We start from the raw sequence: 13,079 nt of genomic DNA, 5'->3' as shown, positions 1-13,079 counted from the left end.
AGTAAAATCAAGTGTCAACAGGGCTTAGGGTGACCAGAAGGAAATAATTAGGATATCTGGCTATGTGGATTGCTTCTAACATTCCACTCCCCCTAACTCATTTTTTTCAGATTTTTTTTCTAGTCTAATCAATTAGTATTATAAGTCTACTTTTTTTCAAAATTCCATGTTTTGTTCCAAACAATTTTTTATGGCTTTCCTTTTAAAAAATTCTGAATCTGATACAGTAGTATTCGTGATTATTATTGTAATTTTTACTATTTGAATGTTTATTATATTAGATACCCAAGTCAAGTGATGGCAAGAACTTCTGGGAGTATGTTGACAGGAATATGACCTTACAGCTTCTGGATGGTAATGTTCATAAATAGATTGTAAATTTAATGTTTTTATGTCATTTGTACTAGGCCTGATGTATGTAGTGGGGATGTTTCAAGTGTTTGTAAAAAAATCTTTACAATTCTTTGAGATGGGCCTGAAGGTGGCTTCTTGATTAATTATTGTACTTGGGGGCACAGACTGGTTTGACCTGGGTTGCAAAAAATGAGAAATGTATAAATTATCGTATTGCATTGAAATATAGGATATCGAGAAGAAACTCAACCTTGAAAACACAAGCTAATTTTTTCAAGACCTCTGTGGAGATTCCTTCTAGTGGATGAAATTATTCCAACCGTGGCACCGTGGTTTTAATTTGTGGAAAACCAACTACCTTGGGGCATATACTAACAGTTATATATATGAAATATGTAACAACTTTTAGAAAAATTGGTTGTATTCATTGCAGATATAACAAGGGAATTCATACAAATCATAGAGAAATGTCCAAGTAGATTAAAACGGAAGCTAACACTTAAGGTAAATATCTCAAAATTATTTTTTAATATATACTGTACAGTTGAACTTGCCCAAGTTGAAACCAAAATGGCATTAACAAATTGATAAAATTTGACTTACAGGTGTTAATTAATGAAAAACCAGCAATTTAGCATGTAAAGTCAGATCAACTTAGAATTTATTTGAGTTTGAGCAAAGTCAACTTAGGCAACTTTAACTGTACTTGTAAACAATTTGTTTATATGTTGTGTGTACGAAAACATTTTAATAATGAATGTATGTTTATATATTTCTATATTTATAATATGAGAATTTTTTTAGACCTTGTTAAGCTAACGTTTTTAATGATCAGTTTCAATTTTCATCAATTTGACAATTACCAGCAGTCCCCATTTAAAGAAAAAAAAACAAACCTGTATAAAATTCTTATAGAAGCTGTTGCTGATTTTGATTTAACGTCATCCACACAAGATAACTGAAGTAGGAAATATCAAGTCAATAATTTGTGATTCCTTTAAAAATAAAACTCCCTAATGTTTGTTAAGACTCCTTATTCTGATGGTTGATGTTCATTACTAAATAAAAGGGTTTTTTTATGGATATATAATTGATTTTACAAAAGAAATAGAAACTACAGATACTTTGTCATTTTTTAACAGGCACAAGCTGAGACTGATACAAAACATAAAGTGAATGAAAATGCATCAACAAGTAGTAGTAGCAGTAGTATGTCAGTACTGGAAGAGAGCCCTATCAAAACTGAGAGTGTTCCGTCACAGAATACAAGAGATCAAACTGATGGAGATAAAACTACTGCTCCAGTAGGGTCTTCAAAACAAAGCTTAAAACTAAATGAATATAAAATGATGAAGGAAAAGGAAACAAAAAGAGAAAAAGAGAAAGCAAGACAAAGAGAGTCACAGAAAATTGATGACCAATCCTCAAAATATACAAATCATAACCGGTTACTAGAAAAGCCGAAAGATGTCAGTGGTCGGCAGATTAGTGATCATCCTATTAAGCACTCTGACAGTAAGTCATTTGATGGTCATGGGAAACCAAGGGAGGGTCATGGTAGTGTTGGGAGAGTTCCTGAGCATGTTAAACATGGTGATCACAAGTGGTCTAATCTGTCTACCGAATCTGCCGATAAATTATCTGATACAAGTCCACAAGTGGCGCATAGATCACAAGGACATGGGGATGCACACCGAACACATGACAGATCACGTGCACACCATGTTAACAAACAACAAGGACATCCCTCTACTCATAGTGACAGAACTCTTCAAAGTAGTGCAAAACCAAGCAGTAAAGATGTCAGAGCACAAGATCATAAAAAGGACATCAGACATCGTCATTATCATCCAGACAAGAGACCAATTAGTGATCACAAAGTCTCAAGGCCAGTAGAAGAGCCTAGATTACATACCTCTGAACAGAGGCACAGAACTGAACAAAGGCAACAAGAGGGATCTGGGAAGATTTTTTTGCAAAAGTTGCAAAATGTACAAGATAGCGTAGCTGACATTAAAATGTTAGGAAGTGAACAGAAGGAGGCAGTGTCAATGAAAGAGAAAACAAAGCAAGATTATATACTTATGAAACCAGATAGTTTAGTTGAAATGGACATTCTCGGAGCTCTACAAGAAGAGTGTGCTAATGTTGATAAACCAAGTCCTGCAAGGACAACACAATTAGATTTTAAATCTGCCTTATCAAAAGAAATGAAAGATCGGTTTAAGCGTGAGGTAAACACAGAAAGAGTGCCTGACCATCAGTCTCTTCTTCAGGAGTCAATGCAAGGCATCAGCAAAAAAGAACCAATATCTCAACAAAATATTGCTAAAGACAAAAAGAGAAAATCTGGAGAGCAATATCAAGAGTCCAGGATATCAAAGGTCAAGCCAGAACAATCTCGGGTGAAACCTGAATCCCCTAGATTGAGGAAAGAATTTACTAAAATACAGCAAGATTCTGTGAAATCAAAATCGGAACATCCAGCGAGCCCGGTCAAAGTTCGGAGAGATGTTCATCAGAGTCCTGTCAAAGTGAAGAAACCTTTTCCTTCAAAAACGGCCATCCAAGAAACCAGCACTTTGGATGTTTCTAGCATTGGCATTGGAAATTTTTCAACAAATCAAGAGCATATAAATAGGGACCAGCACAAAGAAAAACACAAAAATTCAGATTTGTTAAGCCCATCAAAGGTTAAGCGTGCTCAGACAAGTAGGACAAGTCCAGCAGTGAAAAAAGAAACACCAATTAAACTGGATTTCCATAGACCTGTTTTCCAGAAAGTGAAGAGCGAACCAACAATAACACCAGTTGCACCTCCAAAGAAGCGCATTAAGAATATGATGCAGTCCCAATCTCAGCCATCTGATTTTGATGTCCAAAGTATTTCTGTGCCCAAGGCAGGACCAGAGCAAATTCCACAACCAATACTGCAACCAATACCACAACCACCACTGCGACAAATACCACAACCAGGACCGCAACCTGTACCACAGCTAGCACAGCAAGCTGTACTGCAACAAACACCACAACCAATACCACAACCAGCATTGCAACCAATATCACAACCAGCATTGCAACAAATTTCACAACTAACAAAGCAACATACACAACAACCTGTACAGCAGCATGTACTACCAGCACAGCAACAAATACCACCATTTTCAAATCCTGTGTTAGAGCCTTGGTCAGATATGATGCATCCGACAGAGATTCTAGATGCATCAGATTTCATGAATGACATGAATCATGACATGTCACATCTAGAGGAGTTCTCCTTAGGTACTGGTTTGCTTCCTGGAAATTTGTTTGATGATTTTCAAGAAACTGATACCTCTAATTCCGTTCAAATGAATGCATCTTCTAATAATATACTGGAAAAGCAGGAGTTGATACCACCAGTTGAGTCTGTGCCCTCAGTAAAGAAGAAATTGGTACAGAAGGTGCCCTTGGAGGTGAAGCAAGTTGACGTGTCTAAAGTAATCGCTGAAGAAGTCCATCCTGCTGAAGTACTGGATAAAGTTGACAAACAAAGGTATCCTTCCCGAAAGTCAAAAGTTGAAAAACATGCCTTAGTTCCAGCAACAAATGAACTTGAGTTTGAACCCCATCCTGCCGAGTTGTTTTTAAATAAAAGTGTTCCTGCACACGTTTCGCCAGCAGTGGAGGAACCTGCAGAAGAAGGTGAACTAACAGAAGATGAGCAGTCAGTTGTACATCCAACGGAAATTGAAAATCCTGTTCTATTGCGTGTTAAAAATGAAGAACCTGTAATTCTGAAAGAACGTTCCAGTGATAGAGATCAAGATCGGAGGTCTTCAGATCACAGACAATCTGATCAAAAGCACCGTTCGAGTCATAAACACTCTAGTCAAAAGAAAAAGAAAGATAAAGATAGGGATCGCCACAGAAGTAAAGACAGACGATCATCTAGTCACAATAGAGAAGTTAAAGAGCACAGCTCAGAAAGCAGGGAAGTTAGACATCAAAATGCAAATGGCAATGGAGCAGGACCATCTGTGCAAGATGATCAGCCAACCAGTGTTCTGACCACATCAGGTGGAATTAAACTGAAGATCAAACTTGGCAACTCTTTTTCTGAGAAACAAGCATCACCATCTGCTGGTAGCTCACCACTTAGTATGAAAATTGACCTCAAGAAGATTCAGTCATCAAAGCGTGACTATGACAGCAAGCATGATAAGGAAAAGAGAAAGGATAAGAGTATGCGACACCATAAGCACAAGTCGCACAAGAGGTCTCATAGTCCAATGGAGAGCTCTACCATTGATACACCATCTTCACCAGCCAAGCGTCGCGCAATCAATAGCACTCACAATTCGTTGCTAAGCTTACCAATGCCTCCAGCTGATCCAAAAAAGAAAAGCAAGCATTCCTTGAATAACAGCAATGGAGATTCACCAGCAAGTAATGTGTACAATTTTAATTGATGTTACGGAATTGTTGATCAGTAGTTCTTGCGCAGTGAGTACACAACCATTCCAAAATGCTCCTGTCTAGAGCATTGCAATTGTAACAGTAACCTTTGCTACTACTGTTGTCATGGCTTTATGGAAAGAATTGCACTCCCCTGTGTTTCGTGTTTTATGTACAGACCTGTGCACGCTATCTATGAAGAAAAATTGTCTTAAGTGAGAAAGAAATTAAAGAGAAAATAGGAATTTGATTTCTCTTATAAATTGTAAAAAAGGAATGTTTTTTCCTAGTGTATTCAATTTCATTATAAAGAAATGAATTTGTATAGTTTCTTTAACTATGTATCAAGTTACTCTGATATTTTTTCGGTGATGTGTTAATGAAAGTAATTTTAACTATGAATTATGTATTTTTTGGCTATGTATATTTAAGGTGGGTAAAAGAATACCCAGAAAAAGAATTATAGTAAAAAAAAAAAAAAATGGAAGCACAGTGCAAGGTTATTCCTTCAGTAGACATGATTAGTAGTATATTGGTTGAAATGTTAAATTTTCTTGTCCTCTTATCTGTTATTAAGCCTCCCACACACCATGTGTGTCCGGCGTAGCAGTGCTTACAAGAGCGACAAAGGCTATGTACAGTATCTGTCCATAAGAATTAAGTGCAACTTTCTGCATGACTTTAATTAGAGGTTGTAGTAGATGGTGATAAATATCAAAAACATACATTGGGTTGATTGAAATGTGTAAAAACAGATGAATGAATTTATATAAAAAGAAATATTATTGCAATTGCATCCATTTTTTAGGCCAAAGGTCATTAATGTGTGCGTCATTATTATTCTCAGGTTTGAGGTTGTGATATTCTAAACTTTCACCACTTGCAAAACTATTTTAAAAAAAGATTGTCATCACACTATATGATGATTCACTGCCTTCATTGAAGATGGGAAATTTGAGATACTTTACCGTTGAATTTAAGTTGTTGACGATTTTCTTAACATCTGATTTTAATTCGTCAATCAGTTTAGTTCTGTGTTAGATTTTATGAGGGGGTAGACTTCGGTCTATTATTGAATAATTTGTAGTAACTTCGTAAACCCATTAATTTTTACAATCTTAAAATTTCATGATTTCATCAGGTTTTTCCAGACAAATCTCCGTAATCGGGTGGGAACCAAGACAAATTAACGTGATTTGATAGAAACATACAAATATGTTGTCATGCATTTTGTGTACACTGTATACAAAAACTCAGTGCAAATATATACTTTGTAATTGGTTAGTATGTATTCTGATCCTTGCAGCTAGATAGTAGAGCCCACCTACAGTGGTTGTAGATACGTTAGTGAGCTAGTCACCCCAAAATTGACCCAATACATTCAAAATTTCAATAGGAGAATGAATGAAAAATGCAAGATTGTAAAAATTAGAAGGTTTACAGTACAGTAGATAGAGCAGTGGTATTTTCGATGTTGGATGTAATTACTCCATAGTCACTGACAAACATTACCTGTATTTCTTTCTCTATTATACATGTTTTGTTACTAATTAATAAGTTAGATATGTTGTTAACATCTTATTGCAATGTTCTAATGAGAATTTCTTGTGTTGGTTATTTTTCTAATTATTTAAAGATAGATGTATTTTCAATTGTGGAGGACTTGGACAGGGATGGGTACTGTATATTCCACATTTTCTTCTAAACCACGGAAATGACTTGTTTTGGGGATGTCCTCCATCATAATCACAACATAATAAGCAAGTGGTTAATTGCTATTTAGGATTTTTCCATAGTTGTGACAGTGGATATAATAAACTTTCATATGGTGAAATTTAACAATAATGTGACTTGTAAGAAATTAACCTATGGAGAAACGTTCCTTTTTTTATGGATTATTTAATCACAGAGAAGTCGCTGCCCAGAATGCGGGATAGCGTTGTAACAATAAAAGTTGATATATTGAGAATTTGTACTTCTGTTTTCTTATGAGTTTTATTTTGTTTTTTATTTTTGGCTCTCGGTTGTCACATTTTCTTTTTTGTCCCTGGCATCAAGAATGAATCGCAAAAGTCCGAAGACCTTCCAGTAAGAAACTTACTGCAACAGCTTTTGTTTATAGAGAAACTTTTTATGATGTTGATTATGATTGTGGAATTAGACGAAGACCAGTAGGTCTAATAGGTTTTGTCAATGAGAAATAATTTAAATCTAAATTCGCTAGGCCTAGAATCAATGAAAAGCAGTGAACTTGCATTATCAAAATATAAGAGCTGAATTCAATACTGTACAGGTATTTTTTAAAGGTTAGCATGGCGGATAAACAAAAGCTTCCCCATCCCAGTACTGTACTGCCTACGCCACAGGTGGGTAAAGTGCGGCCTGCAAAGATGAATTAAAATCCTACGTGTGCGGCCCACCAAGCAACATTGACTAGAAAAGGCCTTATTTTTCAGTCCGACACCGATCATTTGTAAAAAAATAACATTAAAACTGAATATGAAGTGGAGCGGAGGTTTTTGGAAGCTCACTGGAAACATCAAGTTTGGGTGCGGCCCTCGATGTTAAATCAAAAATTGACCTTTGCCCTCCGACCGATTTTTATGCCCACCCCTGGCTACACCAAGCCAAATCTTTCTCAGCAATTGCTTTGTCTGGGTCTGATCAGTCAAGCAGGACATCTCAGAAGTCCCAATTTTTTTTTTAAATCTCGTTTTGGGAGGAGGGAACATCCCCTTCCTATACTTACTCCCGACTTGGGACTTCGGCCCTCAGATGACGCTGTACGCTATAGTTACAGCTAGAAATACTTAGTCCCCCATAAATTGTATCCTAGAGCCGCCAGAGGACATTTAGAGAACTATGGCATGAAAAAATTGCAATTTTCATTTATTATTCCACTAAGAGTACAAAAAGTAGGCAATACCTTTTATAAGTAGGATAATTAAGTGTGGCTTAACATCGCATCATAAAATATAAATTGGCAACATTATACTGTACATAGAACTACTATATTGTATATTTAATTACATTACTGCTGACAGTGCTGGTGTCATATTACAAATGAATTGTATTTTCATTGCAACTTTCTGTATTGCTATAAATTAGTTACCAAAATTAACATATAGGTGACAATTTCATCTCGGGACATTCATCATTCCAGATGGCCTTTGTGCGTCAATATATGTATGGATCCTATCATGTCGGCCTCTCTAGGTCAGGTTTACCTCTTTTTGCACTACTGTTTGACTTAGTTTGCAGGTACGCACGATTGCTCAACGGCCGACGCGATTCCATGGAGAATGCCACACAACACAACACAAATGAACTGTTTTTAGTAGTTGTTTATGTAGAAGAAATGAGAGGAATGCACAAAAACAACCTGTATCTCTCGTTTGAGGGAGACATTGTTTATTACTGAAGATTTCCTATTACAATTATGCCGCCTAACATAGTAATTATTATTATCAGGCCAAAATAAAAATTGCTTGACCTTTGTTATCGTCTGTTCAGACTGTTGGTGACAAACAGCAGACGGTGTCGCATCGTCTAACGCTCATATGAAGCAAAGTTGGATTCGTCAGCCAACCATCATTAGTACGACATATTGAGTGCCCAGCTTAAGAGATGCAGGCCTCAATAGATGACAACTACACAATACACAAAAAAAATACACATACACATTTTACCAACCATTGCACTTACAGCTAGTAAGCTTGTAGTTTTATTTCAAAATATCACTAGCAGTAGAGTTTCAGCGAATTTTGAAGACAAAACAAGAGTTCTACTAAAATATTTCTCACAATGTATACCAATAATATTTTAAAAACAAACATACTTGTAATTTATGATAAAAGATAATATTTTTCATATCTTAGAAAAACGCAAAATGTTTTCAAAATTCAAAAGGTCATTAACGTAACCCTGCATAGCTGTTGTAAACTATGTCTGTACAGGATCATGATATTTATTATTATAATTTCATAAAGTATTTTATACATAAACAAGGACGGAATAAAAAACAATTGTGGTAAAATATATGCATCACAGCATTATACTTTACCATAGCAATAAATGCACACAGTATTCCTATATTCCTATTACTACATCAGTGTTGAAATTGAGCAGTAATTTAAATAAAATATACAACAAAAATTCAAGGTGATACTATTTAATACAGTACTACCAGTTTTCCCCTATTCTCAGTGGCAGAATTCAAAATAGAGGGGGCCCAGGGAGGGACTTTCAAATATGGAGGGTCTAGGTAAGAAACTTAATGAGTGTGGCACCTCTAGATGGATGGAAATGGCACCCTCAGACTTAAATTTGCACACAATTCTCTATTTTTTCCAATTTTAAAAAATTTGGGGGAGGGAGGAGACATTTCCCCTGTAAATCTGCCCCTATACTGTATAGCGATATAAAAGAATCTACCTAACAACCAAACATATTATAACAAGATAGCGCACTCTTTACTTTCTGCCTGCAAATTCTGTAAAAGTACTCATTTGCTAGGGCACCACTCACAAAAACAAATTTTGATTTTATGAATTCTGTAACAGCCATGGTAAGAAATGGGATGCCCTCTCTCAAAACCAGCTTTCTAATCAAAAAGCATAGTTGTTATAATACTTTGATCTTTTTTCTGTAACCAACTGTAATTCGACATTTCTATTTGTTACGCATAAAATCGCGGAGTGTGCTTTCTTGTTATTATATTAGACCTTTGATATTAACAACTGTTTTGTTCTGGCGCATATTATTTCTTGTAGTTGTGAGTTTTGGCCTTTCTGTTTTTATTATCATTGTAAAAGGATCACTTAAATGTCCACAATATCAATTATTATGTGCCATATATGGGTGTGATATGACATCATCATACCATATATGGGTATATTACAGATATGCAATGTTGCAGACACAGTAAAACTTTAATGTCTAGAGATGTGTATGTGTTTTATTGTATTTAAATGTGTTTAAAAATACCTTGGTACTCACTAGGTTATGGTTGTGAAAAAAAATAAAATAAATATTTTAAACCCAATCTATCGTATTTCAAAGTACTGTACCTTATATCTTTTGGTACACTGCAAGTCAATTAAGTGTTTTTAGAAATATATTGTGATTTTTACTAAAATTATGACAATATTTGACACCTCTGCTTTCCTCCCTCCCTCCCTCCATCCCTCCCTCAACCCCCGCAGCTAGTCCAGCTATGACATCATACCTCACATCAATGTCTGAAGAAATTCTTTACACTGACTTAGCTCCCCATGTTCTGCTTTAGTGAATTGCTCATTTAGACGATGAATTTCCACTGTTCCTTTTCCACTCGAAAGTGCCTGAAAATATGAAAAAATATTGAACAGAATTTTAAACAGAAGAGAATAGAATAGAACACCCCTTACTCATTTCCAATGATTGTACTGCGTTCTATAACATGCACATTGGCCATAATGCACACAGGACCAAAGGCTTAAATGACGGTGCGTTATTGAAATAGCATTTCAGCCCTCCAGCAGAAACACAAGGAGAGCAGCGATAGGAAATAAACCCACGGTTCAGCGCACACACAGTGGTTGCTACAAGTTTAGCCAGCTGAGCTACAGCTGCAACATTGTAAAAACATAGCTGATTCTTTTTTTAATTTGGTTGAATGTCTGGTTGGTCATACTATGGATTTTATCTCATTATTTTTTTATGCCAAGGTATCGACTGGATTATTCCTTGGGATTATTCCCCAACAGGTTAATGCTTACCATTTCAGGTTCACGTACAGATATTGCTGTCCTGGTGGCTCTATGATCATTGGATAACGATAAACATGTCAACCTAAGATTAAAACAAAATATGATAAAAAATCTGAAACATGCAAGAGTCTAAATATTACAGCATATATCTGTGTGAAATATAATAAAACATGGTCTTTCTCACTGTTTATGTGTAAACTGTTCAGTCCGAACTGGGCCGCTGTCGCCTTTTAGTAAATCCCATATGTACATCTTTGCAGTAACGTCAATTGAGAAGAAAACTGCCGGCCGACTACGGGACCATGCTAAAGACACAAGGTCCATCCCATTGGTTGAATTGAACCATGTGATCACAGGAAACTCTGCCAGAAAAAAATTTGAAGCAAGTACTGATCACTCGATTATGGCTACCTAATGTATATTTGAGTTTTCGACAATTGTGGACTAATATAGCAAGGGCTGTAAAGAGAAAATTCAGCCTTTCCAGCCAGAACGGCCGTTCCGTGGCAAAACAACTAGGAATTTTCACTTTTGGAGAAAAATTGAGTTAAAATTTACATGTTTGTAACTTTGCAATAAATTGTGGTAGCCTTTTGAAATTTTGCAGGATTGTATATCTATAGACATTGTGATTATATGTAAAATTTTAATTACAACCGTTTGTTTATAGCAAAGTTATTAGCAATAATTACAGATAAGTTGTTTTGCCTTGGAAACATGTCAGACTCGGTATTGTTGCAAGTGCGACATATTTTTGGAGTTTATCGCGTTTAGGGCAATCGTATGCATTACCTAGATTGTTCATACATTGCTGATAAAAACACCAATAACCATTTGATTTTGCCTAATTGCCAAACTCCATCAGCTCAAGACAATTTTTGAATACCATTCCGTGGCAAAACAACATATCTTCATCGCAGATACGTTGTTTTGCTGCATAATCTTGTAGGACTTTACAACGGAATATCACTAGATTTTAAGTTTTGTGCTTAAAGATAGGTGGTACTATCTCCGAAATGACTCATTATTGAGACCTGAAATTTTCACAGGTAATTCAGACGTGTTTAATATACTCCCAAATGATATTATCTCAAAATTGACAAAAATGTCAGTTACATTGTTTCGCCTCGGGACAGCCGAGAAATAGGTATCACAATTTTAAATACATTTATGCTGATGTTTTTTGTAAGACAGCAAAAATATGCAAGAAGCAGGGCTTAGCAGAAAAATCCACTGTGGTTGAGACCAGAAATAGATAGTAGAAGCACTTGCTAATGGTTAAAATAAATGGAATCCATTGGGAATAATGATACTAGAAATAAAAATAAGTATGATATATGAATACATTATTTTAGATAAATATCTATTATTTATTATGAAAATATAATTATACAGTAATTCTTTTAAAAGATTGCACTGAAGGCTCAAAAATACAAAATTAACATAATTAACCTGATTTTGTATGATGCATTCGAATACATCCATCTCTACACCCAACCTACAATAAAAACAAGAGTCATAATCACAAGGCGATATGGAGATAATATTGTTAAAATTATGACAATAGTAGTATAGATGTATATTTGCCAATTCAAAAACAAGAATATTAGAACTGTATTTTAAAAACTTAATTAGCTTTAGAAAGACTGCCCTTCCTTGTCGAGCTTGTAATGTGACAAAGGGAAGGTGATTTTTCAAGAAAAAAAAAGTTTAGATGTCAAAGTTTTGTGGGATTAATACAACTTTTAATTGATAAATAGATTGATTGATTGATAGATAGACTGATTGATTAACTGATTCATTTATTTGATAAAATAACTAAAAACAAAAATAACATACCAGAAAATATGGTAAACCAAAAGGATGAAAATCAACAGCTAGAATATCAACAGGAAAATCTGAAATTACCAAAAAAACATTACCTTTATATTTTCAATTCTATCAAAGCTATAAATTTATCAATAATTGTATTTTTGTATTAGGTTAGGTAAGAAAGTATTAAATCACTATAACATTATTATTCCTGTACACTGCATATATACGATTTAGCACAACCCTCCCTAGTGTGCACTCATTCATGTCACAGTTATTGTATGTTGCACTCACACCAAAGTTCTTTGCCAAACGACAACAAGGAAAATGCACAGCAAAGCCCCAAACCACAAGACTGTAAGTCCTAAGCACAACTATGTACCCACGACGCATAAATAATAATAGAAATGCATGTGTTAGAGTGGTTAGTGTAGTTTATGATATGAGAGATAAAAATCGATGTATTCCCGTGAAAACTACCACATGGAAATCCTGTACTGCTCAATTTACACCAGAAAGATATATATATATATACATATACATATATATATATATACATATAAATATACATATAGATATATATATATATATACATATATACATATATATATATACATATATATATACATATATATATATACATATATAGAAAACATGAAGAGGAGTCCATGTGTGTTCATATGGATAATAAAGAAGAAAGAAAAACAGGAAACGGAGTAGACTTTA

General features: G+C 34.9%; 2 protein-coding genes across 5 annotated transcripts in view; one reads left to right on the top strand and one right to left on the bottom strand.

The window, feature by feature from the left end:
* The window catches only part of LOC117103220 (cyclin-T-like), an 18,012-nt gene extending 11,246 nt beyond the window's left edge, over window positions 1–6,766 (top strand). For both annotated transcript variants that reach the window (XM_033243769.1, XM_033243770.1), the window contains 3 exons: window positions 282–354; window positions 788–858; window positions 1,497–6,766. In XM_033243769.1, coding sequence (XP_033099660.1) covers window positions 282–354; window positions 788–858; window positions 1,497–4,805 — 3,453 coding nt within the window. In that variant the 3' untranslated portion in view covers window positions 4,806–6,766. The remainder of the gene's footprint in view (window positions 1–281; window positions 355–787; window positions 859–1,496) is intronic.
* Window positions 6,767–8,470: 1,704 nt separating this feature from the next.
* Window positions 8,471–13,079, bottom strand: part of LOC117103219 (WD repeat-containing protein 60-like) — a 22,626-nt gene continuing 18,017 nt past the window's right edge. For all 3 annotated transcript variants that reach the window (XM_033243765.1, XM_033243767.1, XM_033243768.1), the window contains 5 exons: window positions 12,381–12,439; window positions 11,994–12,039; window positions 10,726–10,903; window positions 10,551–10,623; window positions 8,471–10,133 (listed from right to left, as the gene is read on the bottom strand). In XM_033243765.1, the coding sequence (XP_033099656.1) occupies window positions 10,020–10,133; window positions 10,551–10,623; window positions 10,726–10,903; window positions 11,994–12,039; window positions 12,381–12,439 (470 nt within the window). In that variant the 3' untranslated portion in view covers window positions 8,471–10,019. The remainder of the gene's footprint in view (window positions 10,134–10,550; window positions 10,624–10,725; window positions 10,904–11,993; window positions 12,040–12,380; window positions 12,440–13,079) is intronic.

Source organism: Anneissia japonica, unplaced genomic scaffold (assembly GCF_011630105.1).
Source record: "Anneissia japonica isolate Jap-2015-1 unplaced genomic scaffold, ASM1163010v1 scaffold2652_len1590060_cov184, whole genome shotgun sequence".
Classification (NCBI taxonomy): Eukaryota; Metazoa; Echinodermata; class Crinoidea; order Comatulida; family Comatulidae; genus Anneissia; species Anneissia japonica.
This window is presented reverse-complemented; position numbering and strand designations above follow the sequence as displayed.